At 46.7% G+C, this 22,572-nt stretch overlaps 1 protein-coding gene across 2 annotated transcripts in view; it reads right to left on the bottom strand.

Moving 5' to 3' along the window:
• LOC122562605 (uncharacterized) overlaps positions 1 to 22,572 on the bottom strand; it is a 238,931-nt gene that overhangs the window by 9,472 nt on the left and 206,887 nt on the right. For both annotated transcript variants that reach the window (XM_043715586.2, XM_043715585.2), the window contains exons 7-11: positions 19,643 to 19,910; positions 17,087 to 17,258; positions 7,184 to 7,305; positions 790 to 926; positions 310 to 385 (exon numbers count right to left, since the gene is read on the bottom strand). In XM_043715586.2, the coding sequence (XP_043571521.2) occupies positions 310 to 385; positions 790 to 926; positions 7,184 to 7,305; positions 17,087 to 17,258; positions 19,643 to 19,910 (775 nt within the window). The remainder of the gene's footprint in view (positions 1 to 309; positions 386 to 789; positions 927 to 7,183; positions 7,306 to 17,086; positions 17,259 to 19,642; positions 19,911 to 22,572) is intronic.

Genomic DNA, 22,572 nt, shown 5'->3' with positions numbered 1-22,572 from the left:
GTTTGTCCTTGCTATTTTATGGTCTGAGACAGTATGGTTGCATCAAATGGATATTGCTGCTTATTCCCAATTCAATCTGGCTGCTGTTTTAGCTGCTCCTACCTCTCCTCCATACTATTATATTGCTGCTCTTTCTCTCCTATTATTATTCCAGAAGTGACTGGGTGTTATTCAACGATAAATCATTAGGCTCATTTCCTGGAACAGACCAAAACCTCATTGCATTTTCAAATTGTACCAAGCAGCAAAGTGTCAGACAGGGATCACACTTTGATGAATACAAGCACGCAGCAGTTCATTAAATCTTACCTTGTCTGGTTGATGCTGACTCAGTCTTTTCTTTGATTTTAGCTCCTGTAACCATGGAGGAGGCATTTCATCTGACCTAAAAGGAGGAATGCAAATTCCAAAGTTCATCATAATCATATACAGCCGAGAGTAAAAGATAGCTGGAAGTAAAGTATGATATTGTAACACAATTATGGATTGGCTTTGTACAACAGATTGAGCCCCCTGAAGCTGTCCAAACCCAGACAGACAGTTTGTGCATCTAGCAATGGATCCCATTTCAAGAGACAGTATTCAAGAGACAAGGAGGAGAACATGAGCAAGAGTTAACTCCTACTGATGTGCCTTCTGGAAGAAGATATCGAGTTACGTTGGGAGCAAATCCTGTTTCAGGTTTCTCAGCTTGGCTCAGGAAATTAGAGAGAGAACAGAGGAGCTTAAAATACTCCGGAAGTTGTAGTTGAAAGACAGTTTAAACAGACTGAAAACATCTCTGCTTACCCTTCCCCTTTATTATTTGTAGACGGCATCACCCTGAGCCCTTGCTGAGCAGGAGGGCTGCAAGATCTGCAATGCTGCTCACAGCTTGATTCATCTTCATCATTGTCATTCTCTGCTCTATTCCTCCGCAGACTGGCCTAGAAGGAGCGAGATAGAAACAGACCAGGAGTGATTCGGAACAACCACAGTGACATTGGGTACAATCTACTCACTCCAGAAGGCGGCAGCCACTGCAGGCCTGGTGCTGAATGAGAAGTGTGTGACAGTATTTAAACCTGAATTATACAGTCAGTAATGGATGTGTGCGAACCACAGCCACTCTATTTCAATAGATGGAAATGAGGAAAGAGAATCAATGAGAAAGCACCACTTAACCCACCAGGACTCTAAATAAGCTGGTTCATTACTTACTCCAAGTCACTCATTTAATCTTGCGAGGAACCTAAGCATTATTCCTGCCTTAGAAAAATAAAACCATCAAAACTTGATAATGTTTTAACCTCACCCTCTAGCTTATACATTCTAGTTCGGAAATTTTCATAAATCCAGCAGCTCAGGAACTGTAAGGTTTCAATTGTGTTTCTTATCTCTTTTCTCCCTTCCAGGTTTCTGGGGTCAGTTGGGCCATGGCCTTCCCTGGGATTGATATAAATTGCGGACCATGTACTGTCGTAATTCACCATTGTCTTCTGCAGGACAGCTGACCAGGAAGCTCTCCTGCTCCATCAGGCTTACTGGAAGGATTTATAGGCTGACATTCAATCTGTTTGGCCACAATACAAACTCATTTCCAATGCCCAACAAGTTCTGGCATGGGTCTTGAATCCAGAGCTTTTGATCTCAAGGTATGGTCATTAATATTACACACAAGGCCTCATTATCTTTAGAAGTCTTTTTTCTTATAATCTTGAGTACTATTCTTTTCAACATCTTCATCCAGTTCCTCTCAAGGGTGTTAATTGATAAAGTGGTAATCACTCTTACTGAGAATTTAATTAGTACACCCACAAAATATCTTTCCATCCTCAATTTTCCACAACGCTACTTAATATTATACATTACTTGACTTTCACTTTTAGGCTTACAATTCAAGTTGAATAATATGCCTGTCTCTACATTATCTATTCCTTCCAACTTTAAAACCTAGATATTTATTCCATTAACACCAGTGAATTAAATGCACTCTATAGCTTACAACACAAAGTCTTGGCTAATTTTTCCTTCTTATTCTTTGAATTCTGCTGAATGTTCATTTGAACAGAAGGTAAACAGGAAGTTTCTTCAGTGTCACTGGGTCAAAATCCTGTCGTTCCCTTCTTAATAGCATTGTGGGTCTACTTACAACATAGGGACTGCAGCCGTTCAAGAAGGTAGCTCATCACCACCTTCTTAAGAACAAGGAGGGACATGCAATAAATGCTGGGCAGCCACATCCCACAAGCAAATAAAAAGTGTCTAAAATAAAGTCTCATAAGACTGGAAATAATTTGTTCTGACATGGTCAGAAGAATTTTGAGATGGATCCCTTTATTTGATAATAATAATAGAAATAGTGGAAACACCTATGGGAATAAAAGAATTTAATGTGACCGCTCATCATCAAATCTGATAAAAAAAATCATTAACCTGAAACACTGACTTGTTACTTCCCTCTGCAGCAGTTGTATGACCTGCTTTTTAACAGCTTGTTACCAACTGGCTTTGGCACAAATCTAGTATAGTTGGCTGCATTTCCCCTTTGCTACAAGTACAGTCGGGGCAGTGTATTTACTGTATGAAAGGAAACAAAGCAAGACTTTTTCTGCATTTCTCTCATTCACCACAAGGTGTCCCTGATACACACTGGACAGGATACCCTGTCCTGACTTCGCAGGATCTCAAAACCAATACAGTACATTGTCCTCCACAGCATATCAATGCATCCTGTGGAAACAGGTTCTCTAGTGCCAAAGGACAACATCCAGCAAAACACCACACCCATCCCCATTAGTTAGGAATTTCACCAGTTCCCTCAGTCATGTCCCCTTCTCATTTCTCCATACCTTGTCCACTGTTACTCTCTTTCCTCTTTACTATATCTTTTGTAGACTGACTAAATGTAATGTTTACCAAGACCAAGTTGAAAGTATTTTTTTTCCTTATCCTACATCTTCAAGTCTATTGCTACAACTTAGTTAAAAGTCTCTTGCTGATGGGAAATTTATTTTGAACCATTAAGTTGTTCCTACATATTTTTTACATAGATCTCACTTACTGCTGGTCTTTTCTATAGCAAAGTGTACTCATCATCCCTTACTCATGCATCGTTTATTAAGGTTTTTAACTTTGAGAGGATGGATGGATGAACTGCTAAAGTGGTTTTAAAACAATTGGCCTTTTTATCCATTACACTCCTATCTACTGATGTTAATAACAGCTGCTTAATATTGTGATTAAAGCCATTTAATAATGTAATTCATGAAGTTAGGTTCTGGTTAGAGAAATACAGTATATTCAGATTGTTTAAACTGTTAAGTCCACTGACTTCTCAAAAACAAGTACCTTGTCATGTCCATGTTTAGTTTGGTTGAGCCTTTGCTATAATGGCCTGCTCAACAATAAAAATATTTCACATGATAGTACATCTGTGCCCAAAAAGTGGTTTACCTCAGCCTTGGTACAAGGAATCACTATTAATTTTTAAGAGACTTCAGCATGCTGTCATCCACAAGCCTGAAGCAGACAGAGCTCTCAAATTCCCTAACTTATTTGGTCCTTATTATATAAAGAACCCAGACATCATTTCAACTAATCCACTGAACAGGTTATGGGTGTGCATTCACTGTCCAACAGTGAAATTAGTCTGTGGCTAAAACATTAATGACTGAGCTGAAGCTTTTTGTAACTACTACAATTCCCTCTGCCTGATCAGTATCACCATCTTCTCCTTCCATACCTACCGTGAGATGTGTAATTTTGAACACCTTTGTCATTCTATTACATGATGGTATTTCGAGTTACATCCAAAACTTCCATTGACCACATGCCAGGCATTTCTGAGGTTTATTCTTCTGTTATAGTCACTTAATTCCTGTTGTCTGTTACATTTGTTGGAGGTACCTCTATCCTCATTTTGTAATGATTCCCCTTCACGTTGACGCTTTTGACCTGTATCTAGATGGTCTGACATTGTCACTATTGTCTATCCTTTGTGGTATGGAATGTCCCATTTGAGTCACATAGGCCATTAGGAGCAAGTGTTTTCCCAGAGTATACGTTTTTAAGGTTTCAGATATTTGCTCCAATAGTGTGCTACATTCTGAAAATCTAGCTTCAGTTATTGCTGGCAGTCTATCCATATTTGACACTTCAGCATAGTCCATACATTTAAAGACAAGCACTGAGTTGGGAATCTCTAAACAAACTCTTGCCAATCTTGAATGAAGTCTGTTAAACTCCAAAGCTTGGGCTTCTTGCTCTGAGAAGTTTACAGCTTACTTTGCTCCTGGAAGCAGATGACAATGATATGTCTATAATCTGTTTTGGCAGAGTAATAATGTTTATCCATATCTCCATTTTATTTTTCCCCACTGATCATAAGGCTCACTGGGAAATCAGATTCCAGCACTTTACACTTTATTTAAGCCATTCTTCTCAAAGATAACTTAAATTACAACATTCAGTCTGAAAAGAACCGTTTATTTCTCATCATCACCTTTAGGCAACCATCTCCTGCCACCAATATCAATTTGGATTCAAGCGAGTTGATGAGACAGAAACCAAGACCATTTCTTGTGGACAGAGTTTATTAAACTTCTCAATCTTACAGCTTCTTCCACATAATCCCATTTGTTTCCCCTTTATATCGATCCATTCAACTACATAACCAATTATCTCAATATAACAAGTATTTAAACAGATAATCAACACTGGCTTCCCTTTTGTACACAACTCAGCCAAGCAGCTGCCAGAGACCGGGTCCTCAATCATGCTCACACACACCTGGTTAATTCCTATTTCTCAGGACGGGAATATTGATGCCAACTGTAATTTCCTTTCAACAACTCCAGCAGACGTCTGCTCACTCAGCTTCACATATTCAACATCACGAGTACCTTCTCTCTGTTTCCACTAAACACTATTTTCATTGAGCCATTAGAAACAAAGTACTTACATTTTCAAAAGCCCCTTTTTCAGCTTAGGAGACCTGACTGCATTTTATGTTTCAATAAATACTAAACTATAGTCACTGTTGTAAACGTAGGAAACAGGACATTCAATCTGTATGTAGCAAACAGTAATAGGATAATTTCCAGGTTATCTGGTTTAGGTGTTGAATGAATATTCATACTGATATGAACGCTAATCTCCTCTGGTCATCTTCAAATTGTGATATGGGCTTTATTGCTTCTACCATCTGGAGCTTTTATATAACGCCTCATCTAAAATTCAGCATTATCGACGGCACTGCATTAGAATGTCATCTTAACTAATAAACTTAAGTCTATGTAGTCAGACTTGAATCTACAATGTCTGACTAATACATGAACAGTACCAGCTAATGGCTCACAGCTGGCATCTATGTTCACTCTTCTTTAAATACTGCGTAAATAATACTTTACAGAAGACAATGTATAAGCTTTAGTGAATATTCCTGAAATCATTAAAACGAGTGAAGCTCAACAATGCTAATAACTGACGGAATGGAAATTAAAATTTCAATCTTATCATGAAGATTTATTTAGAAAGCCAGTTATTCCAAGCAGGAAATGGAATTTAAGAGACTATATTCAAGAATGAAAAATATCTATTTGAAGATTCCTAATTCAGTGCTTGCCTTCAAAATGCCAGACATTGTGCCATTGTGTGGAACATAGAAAGACTCCTAGGATTAACTGAAATTGGACTTTCAGAAAGAAACATGCTTGTAGAACAAAGGACAGAAGCCTTAAAAATAAACCTGGGAAACCATCCGTTCCAAACAGTCTTCATGACGCAAATGTAGTTTTGTGGTATTAGATACAGATTCTTGCATGCACAGTCTTTCCCAAGGATAGCTCAATGTTTTAAGTTAATAAAACTATATTATGGTACTAGAATCACCAACGCCTCACCAGCATTGATCTGTGTTCAGTGGAAAATACCTTGCAGCTGGAATGTTGTATCAGTAAGGATTTAAGTGCGAGGTCACGCTGGTGACCTATTGGCATGCTCGACAAGCTTAAAGGAATTTTACAAGTATTGTGGTTCTGTTCGCTGAGCTGGGAATTTGTGTTGCAGACGTTTCGTCCCCTGTCTAGGTGACATCCTCAGTCTTGGGAGCCTCCTGTGAAGCGCTTCTGTGATCTTTCCTTCGGCATTTGTAGTGGTTTGAATCTGCCGCTTCCGGTTGTCACTTCCAGCTGTCCGTTGCAGTGGTTGGTATATTGGATCCAGATCAATGTGCTTATTGATTGAATCTGTGGATGAATGCCATGCGTCTAGGAATTCCCTGGCTGTTCTCTGTTTGGCTTGTCCTATAATAGTAGTGTTGTCCCAGTCGAATTCATGTTGCTTGTCATCTGCATGTGTGGCTACTAAGGATAGCTGGTCGTGTTGTTTCATGGCTAGTTGGTGTTCATGGATGTGGATCATTAGCTGTCTTCCTGTTTGTCCTATGCAGTGTTTTGTACAGTCCTTGCATGGGATTTTGTACACTACACTGGTTTTGCTGGGTATCGGGTCCTTCGTTCTGGTGAGTTGTTGTCTGAGAGTGACTGTTGGTTTGTGTGCTGTTATGAGTCCTAGTGGTCGCAGTAGTCTGGCTGTCAGTTCGGAAATGCTCTTGATGTATGGTAGTGTGGCTAGTCCTTTGGGTTGCGGCATGTCCTCGTTCCGTTGTCTTTCCCTTAGGCATCTGTTGATGAAATTACGGGGGTATCCGTTTTTGGCGAATACATTGTATAGGTGTTCTTCTTCCTCTTTTTGCAGTTCTGGTGTACTGCAGTGTGTTGTGGCTCTTTTGAATAGTGTCTTGATGCAACTTCTTTTGTGTGTGTTGGGGTGGTTGCTTTCGTTGTTTAGGACTTGGTCTGGGTGTGTGTGGCTTTCCCTTAAACCTTTGTGGCGAATTCTCCGTGTACCATCACGTCTAGGAATGGGAGTTGGTTGTCCTTTTCTTCCCCTCTAGTGAATCGGATTCCTGTGAGTGTGGCATTGCTGATCCGGTGTGTATTCTCTATTTCCGTGTTTTTAATGATTACAAAGATGTTGGGTTTGTCTTCACAGGAGGCTCCCAAACACGGAGGATGTCACCTAGACAAGGGACGAAACGTCTGCAACACAAATTCCCAGCTCGGCGAACAGAACCACAGCAACGAACACCTGAGCTACAAATCTTCTCACAAATTTTACAAGTATTTTCAGAGAATGTTACCTTTAGTACTGAGGGGTCCATCCCAGGAAACATTGCAACTCTTGGACACTGAGATATTGTAAGCTTCTGGGGTCTTACGACCTCCTCATCAATCAATTCTTCATGTACAGTTGGCCTGGACTCTGATGAGGAGAATTTAGAGAAACAGTAATTCACACATGACAATAATGTGATGGGTCCCCTTTTCTTGCCCCTCTTTACATTCCCCATATCATTATTTCTGACTAATCGAATAGGTGGCAGGTCACAGTATGTGAGATTCCTTATCCTTAAAACTTTGCTTTTGAACATATTGTGTATGTCTGAGTGTGGATGTATTAGAAAATTATTCAATTTCAGGGCTATCACAGTTGAGCCAGATCTTGCTGTCACCTTATGTTCATACACATGTGTTTTAAGCAAAGGGGAACATGTCAGGAATCCTGGCCCTTTCCTTTCCCCTTCCATTTTTAATCTAGAGTCGGAGACCAATTGGAACACCTCATTGCTGCCTGGTCTAAGATCAGTTAATAAGGTTTTTGTATTGACTGGGTATATCACTGGTCTGTATTCCTTACCACATTCTTTGAGCCATGGGGAAAACAAGAAAAAATGTTAGTTTGACTGTTTGGATTTATGTTCTTCCCTCCTTGTGGGGACAGAGTCAACCTCTGCCGGCTTCTATCTCACGATGGCGGAACTGAGATGTACCCTACGAAGAATAATGAATGAACCTACCTCTTCCCACTTACTGGTGCGAAGGCAGGAGCTGCTTCGTGTGTGAGCATTACACTAGCAACCAGTCACAGAACTATCCCTCAACAATTTTTTTGAATTTCAAAAATATACGTTATTCATAAAAAAATCTCCTTGTATATATACATTGTCACAAAAGCAGTTTGGTTCTTTACAGTTGCATATCAAATAAATAAACAAAAACATTGACTCTATCTAAAAAACCAAAGACCTCTCTTACACATACAACACAAATATTTAGATATATTTGAGGGAGTAGGAGAGTCCGTTTAGTGAATGGACCTCCATTTACCTTCAGCAGGAAGACCTCAGAGAGTGGTCTTTCTCCACTGCCCCTTGGTAGCAGCTGCCCCCCAGCTTTAGTGCGTCCCTCAGCACATAGTCCTGGACCTTGGAATGTGCCAGTCTGCAACACTCAGTCGGGGTCAACTCTCGGCTCTGGAAGATCAACAAGTTTTGGGAAGACCAAGGCATGTCTTTCATCAAGTTGATGTTCCTCCAGGCATAGATGATGTTTGTTTTGGTGCGTGCCCAAGGGAACAGACCGTAGAGCACAGTGTCCTGCATCACGGAGCTGTTCGGGATGAAATACGACAAGAACTATTGCGTCTTTCACCAGATGTCCTTTGCAAAGACACATTCCAGGAGGAGATGTGTGACAGTCTCTACCCCACCCGCCTCCCTGCAGCCGCACTGAAGGCAGCGTGTGGTGGTGCAGACCGAAGATAGAACAGTACAGCACAGAACAGGCCTTGAGCCCACGATGTTGTGCCGACCATTGATCCTCATGTATGCACCCTCAAATTTCTGTGACCGTATGCATGTCCAGCAGTCTCTTAAATGTCCCCAACGACCCTGCCTCCACAACTGCTGCTGGCAACGCATTCCATGCTCTCTCAACTCTGTGTAAAGAACCCACCTCTGGCATCCCCGCTATACTTTCCTCCAACCAGCTTAAAACTATGACCCCTCATGTTAGCCATTTCTGCCCTACCGACTAGGTGTATATGAAGGATCTCACAAGCAGTGCCCTTCTCACCAACAGCCAAGTGATGTCTTGGTGCTTGTTGGGAAATTCTGTTGATGTGGCATTCCGCCAAAGGACTTTGACAGTCTATTCTGGAATCACCGAAAGGACCCATCCTCTCCTTTTCCCACAGGATCTCAAGGAAGTGATATGCTAACCACTTTCTGATGGACTTGTGGTCAAAAGTGTTTCTCTTGGATATGGAACAGTCCAACTAATTGAAGGGTTCTGTGACATCAAGACCAGTCCCATCTTTTGCAACACTGGGGACAGGTAGAATCTCAGTACGTAGAGACACTTAGTATTTGCATATCGAGGGTCTGCGCACAGCTTCGTGCAGCTGCACACAAACGTGGCCATCAGGATGAGGGAGGCATTGGAAATCCACCGCCCCCCCAACCCCCCATCCCATCCCATTCCATCAAGGACATTGTCCAGAGCATCCCTGTCGACACGGTACATCTTTAATCTCCAGCTGAAGTGAAAGGTGGCTCGGGTCACGGTAACCACACACGTCTGGAATTGGGCCAGATCTGCGCCACAAACATACATCACCAACAGTACCTCTCACTTGATGACCAGATCTTTACCAGAAATGGAGAGTGAATGGGGCACCCAAATGCCTAATTTTTGCCTCAACTTGGCAGTATGCTCCTCCCATGTTTTTGTGCATGTCCTGATGATGCAGACTCCCTGTCACAGAGCCCTCACCCTCTCCACTCGGTAACACTGACTCCCTGTCACAGTGCCCTCACTCACCCTCTCCACTTGGTGATGCTGACTCCCTGTCACAGTGGCCTCACCCACCCTCTCCACTTGGTGATGCTGACTCCCTGTCACAGTGCCCTCACCCTCTCCACTCGGTAACACTGACTCCCTATCACAGTGGCCTCACCCACCCTCTCCACTTGGTGACACTGACTCCCTGTCACAGTGCCCTCACCCTCTCCACTCGGTAACGCTGACTCCCTATCACAGTGGCCTCACCCACCCTCTCCACTTGGTGACACTGACTCCCTGTCACAGTGCCCTCACCCTCTCCACTAGGTAAGGCTGACTCCCTATCACAGTGGCCTCACCCACCCTTTCCACTCGGTAACACTGACTCCCTGTCACAGTGCCCTCACCCTCTCCACTCGGTAACACTGACTCCCTGTCACAGTGCCCTCACCCTCTCCACTCGGTAACACTGACTCCCTGTCACAGTGCCCTCACCCTCTCCACTCGGTGACACTGACTCCCTGTCACAGTGCCCTCACCCACCCTCTCCACTGGGTGACACTGACTCCCTGTCACAGTGCCCTCATTAACCCTCTCCACTCGGTGACACTGACTCCCTGTCACAGTGCCCTCACCCACCCTCTCCACTCAGTGACACTGACTCCCTGTCACAGTGCCCTCATTAACCGTCTCCACCCAGTGATGCAGACTCCCTGTCAAAGTGCCCTCACCCACACTCTCCACTGGGTGACACTGACTCCCTGTCACAGTGCCCTCATTAACCGTCTCCACCCAATGATGCAGACTCCCTGTCACAGTGCCCTCACTCACCCTCTCCACTCGGTAACGCTGACTCCCTGTCACAGTGCCCTCACCCACCCTCTCCACTCGGTGACACTGACTTCCTGTCACAGTGCCCTCACCCTCTTCACTCGGTGACACTGACTCCCTGTCACAGTGCCCTCACCCTGTCCGCTCGGTGACACTGACTCCCTGTCACAGTGCCCTCACCCTCTCCACCCGGTGATGCTGACTCCCTGTCACAGTGCCCTCACTCACCCTCTCCACTCGGTAACGCTGACTCCCTGTCACAGTGCCCTCATTAACCGTCTACAGCCAGTGTCGCTGACTCCCTGTCACAGTGCCCTCACCCACCCTCTCCACTGAGTGATGCTGACTCCCTGTCACAGTGCCCTCACTCACCCTCTCCACTCGGTGATGTTGACTCCCTGTCACAGTGCCCTCATTAACCGTCTCCACCCAGTGATGCTGACTCCCTGTCACAGTGCCCTCACCCACCCTCTCCACTCGGTGACACTGACTCCCTGTCACAGTGCCCTCACCCTGTCCGCTCGGTGACACTGACTCCCTGTCACAGTGCCCTCACCCTCTCCACTGGGTGACACTGACTCCCTGTCACAGTGCCCTCACTAACCGTCTCCACCCAGTGTCGCTGACTCCATGTCACAGTGCCCTCACCCTCTCCACTCGGTGATGCTGACTTCCTGTCACAGTGCTCTCACCCTCTCCACTCGGTGATGCTGACTCCCTGTCACAGTGCCCTCACCCATCCTCTCCACTCGGTGACACTGACTCCCTGTCACAGTGCCCTCACCCACCCTCTCCACTGAGTGATGCAGACCCCCTGTCATAGTGCCCTCACCCTCTCCACTCGGTGACACTGACTCCCTGTCACAATGCCCTCACCCACCCTCTCCACTCAGTGACACTGACTCCCTGTCACAGTGCCCTCACTCACCCTCTCCACTCGGTGACACTGACTCCCTGTCACAGTGCCCTCACCCACCCTCTCCACTCAGTGACACTGACTCCCTGTCACAGTGCCCTCACTCACCCTCTCCACTCGGTGACACTGACTCCCTGTCACAGTGCCCTCACTCACCCTCTCCACTCGGTGACACTGACTCCCTGTCACAGTGTCCTCACCCTCTCCACTGGGTGACACTGACTCCCTGTCACAATGCCCTCACCCTCTCCACTCGGTGACACTGACTCCCTGTCACAGTGCCCTCACCATCTCCACTCGGTGACACTGACTCCCTGTCACAGTGCCCTCACCCTCTCCACTCGGTGACACTGACTCCCTGTCACAGTGCCCTCACCCTCTCCACTCGGTGACACTGACTCCCTGTCACAGTGCCCTCACCCTCTCCACTCGGTGACACTGACTTCCCGACACAGTGCCCTCACCCTCTCCACTCGGTGACACTGACTCCCTGTCACAGTGCCCTCACCCTCTCCACTTGGTGATGCTGACTCCCTGTCACAGTGCCCTCACCCTCTCCACTCGGTGACACTGATTTCCCGACACAGTGCCCTCACCCTCTCCACTCGGTGACACTGACTTCCCGACACAGTGCCCTCACCCTCTCCACTCGGTGACACTGACTCCCTGTCACAGTGCCCTCACCCTCTCCACTTGGTGATGCTGACTCCCTGTCACAGTGCCCTCACCCTCTCCACTCGGTGACACTGACTCCCTGTCACAGTGCCCTCACCCTCTCCACTCGGTGACACTGACTCCCTGTCACTGTGCCCTCACCCTCTCCACTCGGTGACACTGACTTCCCGACACAGTGCCCTCACCCTCTCCACTCGGTGACACTGACTCCCTGTCACAGTGCCCTCACCCTCTCCACTCGGTGACACTGACTCCCTGTCACAGTGCCCTCACCCTCTCCACTCGGTGATGCTGACTCCCTGTCACAGTGCCCTCACCCTCTCCACTCGGTGACACTGACTCCCTGTCACAGTGCCCTCACCCTCTCCACTCAGTGACACTGACTCCCTGTCACAGTGCCCTCACCCTGTCCGCTCGGTGACACTGACTCCCTGTCACAGTGCCCTCACCCTCTCCACTGGGTGACACTGACTCCCTGTCACAGTGCCCTCACTAACCGTCTCCACCCAGTGTCGCTGACTCCATGTCACAGTGCCCTCACCCTCTCCACTCGGTGATGCTGACTTCCTGTCACAGTGCTCTCACCCTCTCCACTCGGTGATGCTGACTCCCTGTCACAGTGCCCTCACCCATCCTCTCCACTCGGTGACACTGACTCCCTGTCACAGTGCCCTCACCCACCCTCTCCACTGAGTGATGCAGACCCCCTGTCATAGTGCCCTCACCCTCTCCACTCGGTGACACTGACTCCCTGTCACAATGCCCTCACCCACCCTCTCCACTCAGTGACACTGACTCCCTGTCACAGTGCCCTCACTCACCCTCTCCACTCGGTGACACTGACTCCCTGTCACAGTGCCCTCACCCACCCTCTCCACTCAGTGACACTGACTCCCTGTCACAGTGCCCTCACTCACCCTCTCCACTCAGTGACACTGACTCCCTGTCACAGTGCCCTCACTCACCCTCTCCACTCGGTGACACTGACTCCCTGTCACAGTGCCCTCACCCTCTCCACTCGGTGACACTGACTCCCTGTCACAATGCCCTCACCCTCTCCACTCGGTGACACTGACTCCCTGTCACAGTGCCCTCACCATCTCCACTCGGTGACACTGACTCCCTGTCACAGTGCCCTCACCCTCTCCACTCGGTGACACTGACTCCCTGTCACAGTGCCCTCACCCTCTCCACTCGGTGACACTGACTCCCTGTCACAGTGCCCTCACCCTCTCCACTCGGTGACACTGACTCCCTGTCACAGTGCCCTCACCCTCTCCACTCGGTGACACTGACTTCCCGACACAGTGCCCTCACCCTCTCCACTCGGTGACACTGACTCCCTGTCACAGTGCCCTCACCCTCTCCACTTGGTGATGCTGACTCCCTGTCACAGTGCCCTCACCCTCTCCACTCGGTGACACTGATTTCCCGACACAGTGCCCTCACCCTCTCCACTCGGTGACACTGACTTCCCGACACAGTGCCCTCACCCTCTCCACTCGGTGACACTGACTCCCTGTCACAGTGCCCTCACCCTCTCCACTCGGTGACACTGACTCCCTGTCACAGTGCCCTCACCCTCTCCACTCGGTGACACTGACTCCCTGTCACAGTGCCCTCACCCTCTCCACTCGGTGACACTGACTTCCCGACACAGTGCCCTCACCCTCTCCACTCGGTGACACTGACTCCCTGTCACAGTGCCCTCACCCTCTCCACTCGGTGATGCTGACTCCCTGTCACAGTGCCCTCACCCTCTCCACTCGGTGACACTGACTCCCTGTCACAGTGCCCTCACCCTCTCCACTCAGTGACACTGACTCCCTGTCACAGTGCCCTCACCCTGTCCGCTCGGTGACACTGACTCCCTGTCACAGTGCCCTCACCCTCTCCACTGGGTGACACTGACTCCCTGTCACAGTGCCCTCACTAACCGTCTCCACCCAGTGTCGCTGACTCCATGTCACAGTGCCCTCACCCTCTCCACTCGGTGATGCTGACTTCCTGTCACAGTGCTCTCACCCTCTCCACTCGGTGATGCTGACTCCCTGTCACAGTGCCCTCACCCATCCTCTCCACTCGGTGACACTGACTCCCTGTCACAGTGCCCTCACCCACCCTCTCCACTGAGTGATGCAGACCCCCTGTCATAGTGCCCTCACCCTCTCCACTCGGTGACACTGACTCCCTGTCACAATGCCCTCACCCACCCTCTCCACTCAGTGACACTGACTCCCTGTCACAGTGCCCTCACTCACCCTCTCCACTCGGTGACACTGACTCCCTGTCACAGTGCCCTCACCCACCCTCTCCACTCAGTGACACTGACTCCCTGTCACAGTGCCCTCACTCACCCTCTCCACTCAGTGACACTGACTCCCTGTCACAGTGCCCTCACTCACCCTCTCCACTCGGTGACACTGACTCCCTGTCACAGTGCCCTCACCCTCTCCACTCGGTGACACTGACTCCCTGTCACAATGCCCTCACCCTCTCCACTCGGTGACACTGACTCCCTGTCACAGTGCCCTCACCATCTCCACTCGGTGACACTGACTCCCTGTCACAGTGCCCTCACCCTCTCCACTCGGTGACACTGACTCCCTGTCACAGTGCCCTCACCCTCTCCACTCGGTGACACTGACTCCCTGTCACAGTGCCCTCACCCTCTCCACTCGGTGACACTGACTCCCTGTCACAGTGCCCTCACCCTCTCCACTCGGTGACACTGACTTCCCGACACAGTGCCCTCACCCTCTCCACTCGGTGACACTGACTCCCTGTCACAGTGCCCTCACCCTCTCCACTTGGTGATGCTGACTCCCTGTCACAGTGCCCTCACCCTCTCCACTCGGTGACACTGATTTCCCGACACAGTGCCCTCACCCTCTCCACTCGGTGACACTGACTTCCCGACACAGTGCCCTCACCCTCTCCACTCGGTGACACTGACTCCCTGTCACAGTGCCCTCACCCTCTCCACTTGGTGATGCTGACTCCCTGTCACAGTGCCCTCACCCTCTCCACTCGGTGACACTGATTTCCCGACACAGTGCCCTCACCCTCTCCACTCGGTGACACTGACTTCCCGACACAGTGCCCTCACCCTCTCCACTCGGTGACACTGACTCCCTGTCACAGTGCCCTCACCCTCTCCACTTGGTGATGCTGACTCCCTGTCACAGTGCCCTCACCCTCTCCACTCGGTGACACTGACTCCCTGTCACAGTGCCCTCACCCTCTCCACTCGGTGACACTGACTTCCCGACACAGTGCCCTCACCCTCTTCACTCGGTGACACTGACTTCCCGACACAGTGCCCTCACCCTCTCCACTCGGTGACACTGACTCCCTGTCACAGTGCCCTCACCCTCTCCACTCGGTGACACTGACTCCCTGTCACAGTGCCCTCACCCTCTCCACTCGGTGACGCTGACTCCCTGTCACAGTGCCCTCACCCTCTCCACTCGGTGACACTGACTCCCTGTCACAGTGCCCTCACCCTCTCCACTCGGTGACACTGACTCCCTGTCACAGTGCCCTCACCCTCTCCACTCGGTGACACTGACTCCCTGTCACAGTGCCCTCACCCTCTCCACTCGGTGACACTGACTCCCTGTCACAGTGCCCTCACCCTCTCCACTCGGTGACACTGACTCCCTGTCACAGTGCCCTCACCCTCTCCACTCGGTGACACTGACTCCCTTTCACAGTGCCCTCACCCTCTCCACTCAGTGACACTGACTCCCTGTCACAGTGCCCTCACCCTCTCCACTCAGTGACACTGACTCCCTGTCACAGTGCCCTCACCCTCTCCACTCAGTGACACTGACTCCCTGTCACAGTGCCCTCACCCTCTCCACTCGGTGACACTGACTCCCTGTCACAGTGCCCTCACCCTCTCCACTTGGTGATGCTGACTGCCGGTCACAATGCTCTCACCTAATCCTCTCCACATTAGATTAGAGATGCACAGATAACGAACGCACAGCAAATAAAACCAAACAGCAAGGAACCTATACAGAACTGACTGATGCAATACAAATACAATATCTGAAAGCAACTGAGAATCGTTAATACTGCAGGGTGATGACTTGTCATCAAAAACTGATGAGACATCATCAAACTGAAATGTTAACTATTTCTGTCGCCATAAATGACCATGAGACATAACAGCAGATGTAGGCCATTCAGTCTTTTGAGTTTGTTACAACATTCACCGAGATCTGGTTAACCTGATAATCCTCAACTCCAATTTCCTGGCTTTGCTCCAGAACCTTTGAATCCCTTACAGATTAAACAATGGTCAATCTCAACCCTGAATATACTTAATGACCTACCCTCAACATCCCTCTGCAATAAAGAATTCCATGAATATACTGCCCCCTCAGAGAAGTTCTTCCTCATCTTAGTCTTAAATGTGTGACCCCTTACTCTGAAATGATGCCCTCTGGTTCTAGACTCTTCCACAAGCCCTAACAAGCTCCCTAAGAATATTTTACTTTTCAATAAGGGCACCTCTCATTCTTCTAAAGTAGAGGCCAAAACATCCAAACCTCTGCTTAACAGAAAGCCCCTTCATATCCAGTGTTCATCTGGTGAACCTCCTCTGGATTGCCTCCTATGCCAATATATCTTTCCCTAGATAAGGAAAGAAAAAAGTGATTCGCAGTATTCTGAGTGCAGCCTAAATTGTACCTTGTGCATTTTTTATTTTAGCAAGAGTGCCCTATTTTTACACTCCATTCCCTTTGAAACAAAGGCCAACATTCCAATTGTCTTCCCTATCACCCAATGAACTTGGGGGGTTAGCTTTTTGTGATGCTACCCGACTTGCTGAATATTTCCAGCATAGTTTGGTTTTCCAGCATCTGTCCTACTTTGATGTTGTGCTTGTTTTATAGAGAACAACCTAAACAGAATCAAATAGGTCTACTGCAACTGTTTCAACTAGTAAAACTCACCCAGTCTCCCACCTAGTATAGTGCTAACTCACCTGTGGAATCTTTATACATCCAGGAATCGTCGGTCCTGTGGAGGAACTGATCTGTGCCATCAGGTTGGTCTCCAAAGCCTGATTTCTTGTGTTTTGTTGGTGCCCGACGCAACGTTTTCCTGCCAAGCTGTATCCGACTCTTCTGAGCACAGCTGTCCAGTGTGGTAACGGGCTGAGGGAGAGATATTGGGAAAGATTGCTGTCGAGATTCAAGTTCAATTTTATCATTGTACTCATTGCCGTGTTATTTTGTACTCATTGCCGTGAAGGGCATTAATGTGAACACCATATCACATTTCTCAATTAAACATCAACATCAGGCACTAACGCAGGAAACAATGTTAAAGACACATAAGGGATCTTTGGCTTTATGGAAACATGAAGTACAGTTAAGAACTTATGGTAAATCTCAGCTGAGGGACTGTGATTGATTCTGGGAATCACATTTTAGGGAGGACGTCATGACCTTAGGGAGGGTGTAGGTAAGATTTATTACAGCAGGCTGACTGGGTGTATATGAAGGATCTCACAAGGGATGAGATATTTCTATAACAAGAAGAGAATGGATTTTGCTAGATTGAACAGAATGTTAAGAGAAGATCTGAAGATTTAGAAAAGTCCAAAACCATGAACAGCTTTGAGGAAATAAACAGGGAGAAACTCTTCAGTGGCAGAGTTGTCAGAAACAATAGGGGATACGTTTATAGGCTGGGCAATTAGAGGTGACACAATGCAAGCATTTGTAAATAGTGAATTATGATCATCAGCAATCCTGTGCATTGCCTGACAAGGTAGTGCAAGTAGGTTCAAAAGAGGCTTGAATAGATATATGAAGGGAAATCATTCACCAGGCTGTGGGGAGAGAGAGAGAGAGACAAGTGGGTTTACTTGATATTCTCATTCAAGCAGCTTGCACATACTTGGTGGCTGCTTTTGCATAATCTTGTAATTTTGTATTTCTCAACAAAAAAAAAACTAGCAAATACAGTGCTTTTCATGACCACTGGACATCTCAAAATACTTTCCAGCCAATTAAGTACTTCGGAAGTACAGTCACCATTATAGTAGATAATATCTGCACAGCAAGATCCCACAAAAAATAACATAGGACAACTATCAGAGAATCTGTGCTTTCCATGTTGATTGAGGGATAAATAACAACCAGGAGACTGGGCAAAATTACCCTGCTCTTCTTCAATATGGTACAACAAATTTCATTTCCATCTAACCCAACAGGTACCCTCACACACTGCAGCACTGCCTCAGTACTGCAGCAGAGGGTTAACTTTGCTGTTGGTTCTCAAGGTCTACAGGAGAACTTGATTCCAGACCGAGTGATGCAGGAAGCATTCCACTAGAAACATTCACAATTCCTGACTGGTTAATGGAAAGAGTTTGACTTCCTGGAAGCACTGCACCTTGCCAATCTTTGGAGGTGGATTTGGATCCAGAGGTTAAAAGAAAAATGTTAACCTCTGTATCAGCCGGTCTCTAATTTAAAAATAACAACTAAATGCTTTAGGTATACTTAATTGCTTACTGTATTAGATAGTCAGCCTTTTCTACATTTCAACTGCAACTTACAATGTTTGCCCTCCTCCATAGGGTCAGTCACTGAACTACCTTCTAATGATTAGTGTAAGATCTAACTCATCACTCTCTTTTCCAACTTACTCAGTAAATGCATTACTTAGTGCTGATCTACATAGACATGAAGAAGTGTTGCCAACTTTGATTAGTCTATAGTCTTCAAAGAATAATTTCCATAACATTGTTCTTGTGCGATGCCCATGGCAATCATTGGGACATTTGGAAGAAAAGTGTATCTGTCTTTCATTTATTTTGGTCACTTTTGTTTATTGGTTCTCAAAGTAGTGGAGACAGGAAAAGGTGGGGTTGGAGGTAGAACATTCTGTCCAGGAAGACATTCAATCAGAGTGGGGCTCAGTTAACTTAACTCAGCAGGTCATCAACTAGGACACCGTAGATTGGAGGTGGGTGACTTCAGCTATAGTTTCTGCTCATGATCCTACTACAGTTCAATAGATATGGAAATTGTTAATAGAAATTTTTGTTTTACTTTGGACCCTCTAGAATAACATCATGGTGTGCCTGCTTCCTGTGCGCACGCACACACTCACACTTGAAGAATGGGCAATGCACTGGAGGGCCTCTCCTATACATGCACTTGACCATCTTGAAAAAGAATAGGAAGGGAGAAAAATTGAAATAAATAAAGCCCATCTTCTTCCACTATGTCCAATTTAAGGATTGCTTTTCTGTTCAATTATGCATGAGGATCTCATTAGCTCTGCATGTACCTGCAAGTCCACATGCCACTTGAGACTTGTTTCTCAGTTTCACTGCTTTTAAAGAGAAAAAAAATGGAAAAGACACCATTCTTAGCCATCAAGTACCTCACAGTTACCAAACATAGTATACAGTTAGCACAATTACAGGATTTTACTGCCTGTCTGGGCTTTCCTCTCAGGACTGATGCTCAACAAGTGTATACAAAGAAATGATTTTGTGCTGTTTCCAGATACCCTCACTTACCTCCAAAAATGAGAATCCCTGGGAAGGTGGACAATTTTGTGTAGATGGATCAGTGGACTGGAGACTGTCTGTATCATCTGGCGATTCCAATTCATAACTTGAAAGGCCATAATTGATATTTCTTGGATCCTGAAAGAAGCTCGGCTGCTCACTGGAAGGGGTCATCTCTGACTGTGAGGATACTGATGCTTGACTTTGTACATGTTCCTTTCTGGGGGATGCAGCCAGAATGGAACTGGGTTCCTTGCAGGGTGACAATGCCTGATAGCTGCAATTCAAGAAAAAGAAAACTGGTCTAAGAGATTTATTGAGCTTCTGTTTATGCAGCTAGGTTGCAGGAAATCCTTTACTCTTTTTTAATCCATCAGTTTGCAATTTAAGTATATTCCTGCCTTTTCAGACAACAACAAATCTCGAAAGGGAGTGAAAGCTTTGGGAAGCTCTTCATGACTTGTGCTTCTGTAACACATTTCCCATTAGTTTAGTTTTAAGACAATACTCCAAAATGGAGTTTATCTCTGCAATCTTTTTGAGAATTATTTCACAAACAGTAAAGTGACCTTTAGGCTTTCTCTCCATCCATATACTGTTTACTCTGCTAACCTGGATGTTGATCCTTAGTTAGGTATGTCATCATGGTTGCCAGCAATCAGTCATTCCTCAGACAAGTGGTCATTCTACAAGTACAGGCCTGGAGTGGCAGCAGGACATTCGGATGTGGAGGATTATTACAGCCAAACCTGATCACCAGCTTCACTTCATTTAAGAAGAAGAATTATATTTTCCCCTTATGAAAATTACAACCAAAACCTGGAATCCTAACTTGGTTTCTCATGACTTCTTGCTCAGGGTGTTGTTGGAGCAACTCAGGCATTTACACCAAGATCAAATCAAAAATATTATCGTTTGTTTGACTTAATGCCTGAGGTTTTTTTTAAAAATTCATTCTAAAGGGGTGAGCATTGTTGGCTAGGCAACATTTAAGGCCTAGACCTAATTTTGACAACTATAAGTTACTGGGAGTCGAACCAAGACATTTTGAGGACTGCACTCCAGTTCCACCTCACTTCACTCACGTAAAATTCATCAACAAGGAGATCCAACTACATTATATTGTTGGTCACTGTGTTACTGGTGATGCTGGATTACTGCATTTCTTATTGACAGAGAGCTCCATTAACTCACAGGAGGTTATACAGGAATGGTGCACATTAGTAGGAGATACTCAAAATACACAGAGCAACTTCCCCAAAAATGCTTGGGAAGGTTCAATCACAGGGATGACCAGAGGAAAGTCATCCTGTAAACAGAATGGACAGAAACTGCAAGGAGCTGCTCCTCAAACGTGAGACTGGTTCTCTCTCAAGTTTACGTTCATAGGCTCATGGTAACCACCAGCAGATAACGTAGGAGAGAAGCTGCATAGGAGTTGAACACTGGCTGTAAGCAAGGCTGCGGGGCCAGAGGTAGTGCGACTTCCACAGGCAGAGGATGCGAGGCTGGAGGGTGTGGGGTCATCAAGGCCTGAGGCAGTGTCGGTTGTTAAGAGTGAGGCTGGGAGCCCATGTGGCAGAGAGACTGGGGGCTGGGGAGTAAGTGAGGCTGCAAACAGGACAGAGGAGCTGCAAAGGAAAGAGAGGGAGAGAGCATTTTCAAATCTTTCAAAAACAGAATATTCAGTGAATTGGCATCAGAAAACTTTAAAGTCATGTGTAATTAACTCATTGTTAATGAAAACGAAATGAGTCTTTAGCATAAGCCTGCAGACGTTCAGAAGCTATGATATGGGGAAGAAATGCAATTAACGCTATTGTAACAAACATGGTGTCAACTCATTAATTTATAATACTGAACAGTTTTATTTAATAAAGATTTGCATTTATGCGATTTCACATTTCAAAGGGATCACATCCTGTGAATTACTTTAAATGCACTGTATCTGAGATAAACATGCAAGTGTTTAGTGTAACCCTCATCAGTCAATGGAAAGCACGTTTAGGTTGCTGCCTTTTATACTTCAAAAGGTCATAGAGTCATAGAGATGTACAGCATGGAAACAGACCCTTCAGTCCAACCCGTCCATGCCGACCAGATATCCCAACCCAATCTAGTCCCACCTGCCAGCACCTGGCCCATATCCCTCCAAACCCTTCCTATTCATATACCCATCCAAATGCCTCTTAAATGTTGCAATTGTACCAGCCTCCACCACTTCCTCTGGCAGCTCATTCCATATACGTATCACCCTCTGCGTGAAAGAGTTGCCCCTTAGGTATCTTTTCCCTCTCACCCTAAACCTATGCCCTCTAGTTCTGAACTCCCCAACCCCAGGGAAAAGATGTTGCCTATTTATCCTATCCATGCCCCTCATAATTTTGTAAACCTATATAAAGGTCACCCCTCAGCCTCCGACGCTCCAGGGAAAACAGCTCCAGCCTGTTCAGCCTCTCCCTGTAGCTCAGATCCTCCAACCCGGGCAACATACTTGTAAATCTTTTCTGAACCCTTTCAAGTTTCAGAACATCTTTCCGATAGGAAGGAGATCAGAACTGCATGCAATATTCCAACAGTGGCCTAACCAATGTCCTGTACAGCCGCAACATGACCTCCCAACTCCTGTACTCAATACTCTGACCAATAAAGGAAGGCCATACCAAACACCTTCTTCACTATCCTATATACCTGCGACTCCACTTTCAAGGAGCTATGAATCTGCACTCCAAGTTCTCTTTGTTCAGAACACTCCCTAGGACCTTACCATTAAGTGTATAAGTCCTGCTAAGATTTGCTTTCCCAAAATGCCTTGTCCTGCACCTCGCATTTATCTGAATTAAACTCCATCTGCCACTTCTCAGCCCATTGGCCCATCTGGTCAAGATCCTGTTGTAATCTGAGGTCACCCTCTTCACTGTCCACTACACCTCCAATTT

This window comes from Chiloscyllium plagiosum, unplaced genomic scaffold (assembly GCF_037043375.1).
Source record: "Chiloscyllium plagiosum isolate Xiang-an unplaced genomic scaffold, Cpla_swu_hap1 HiC_scaffold_24, whole genome shotgun sequence".
Taxonomy (NCBI): Eukaryota; Metazoa; Chordata; class Chondrichthyes; order Orectolobiformes; family Hemiscylliidae; genus Chiloscyllium; species Chiloscyllium plagiosum.
The sequence above is the reverse complement of the archived record's forward strand: the minus strand, read 5'-3'. Positions and strand labels throughout refer to the sequence as shown.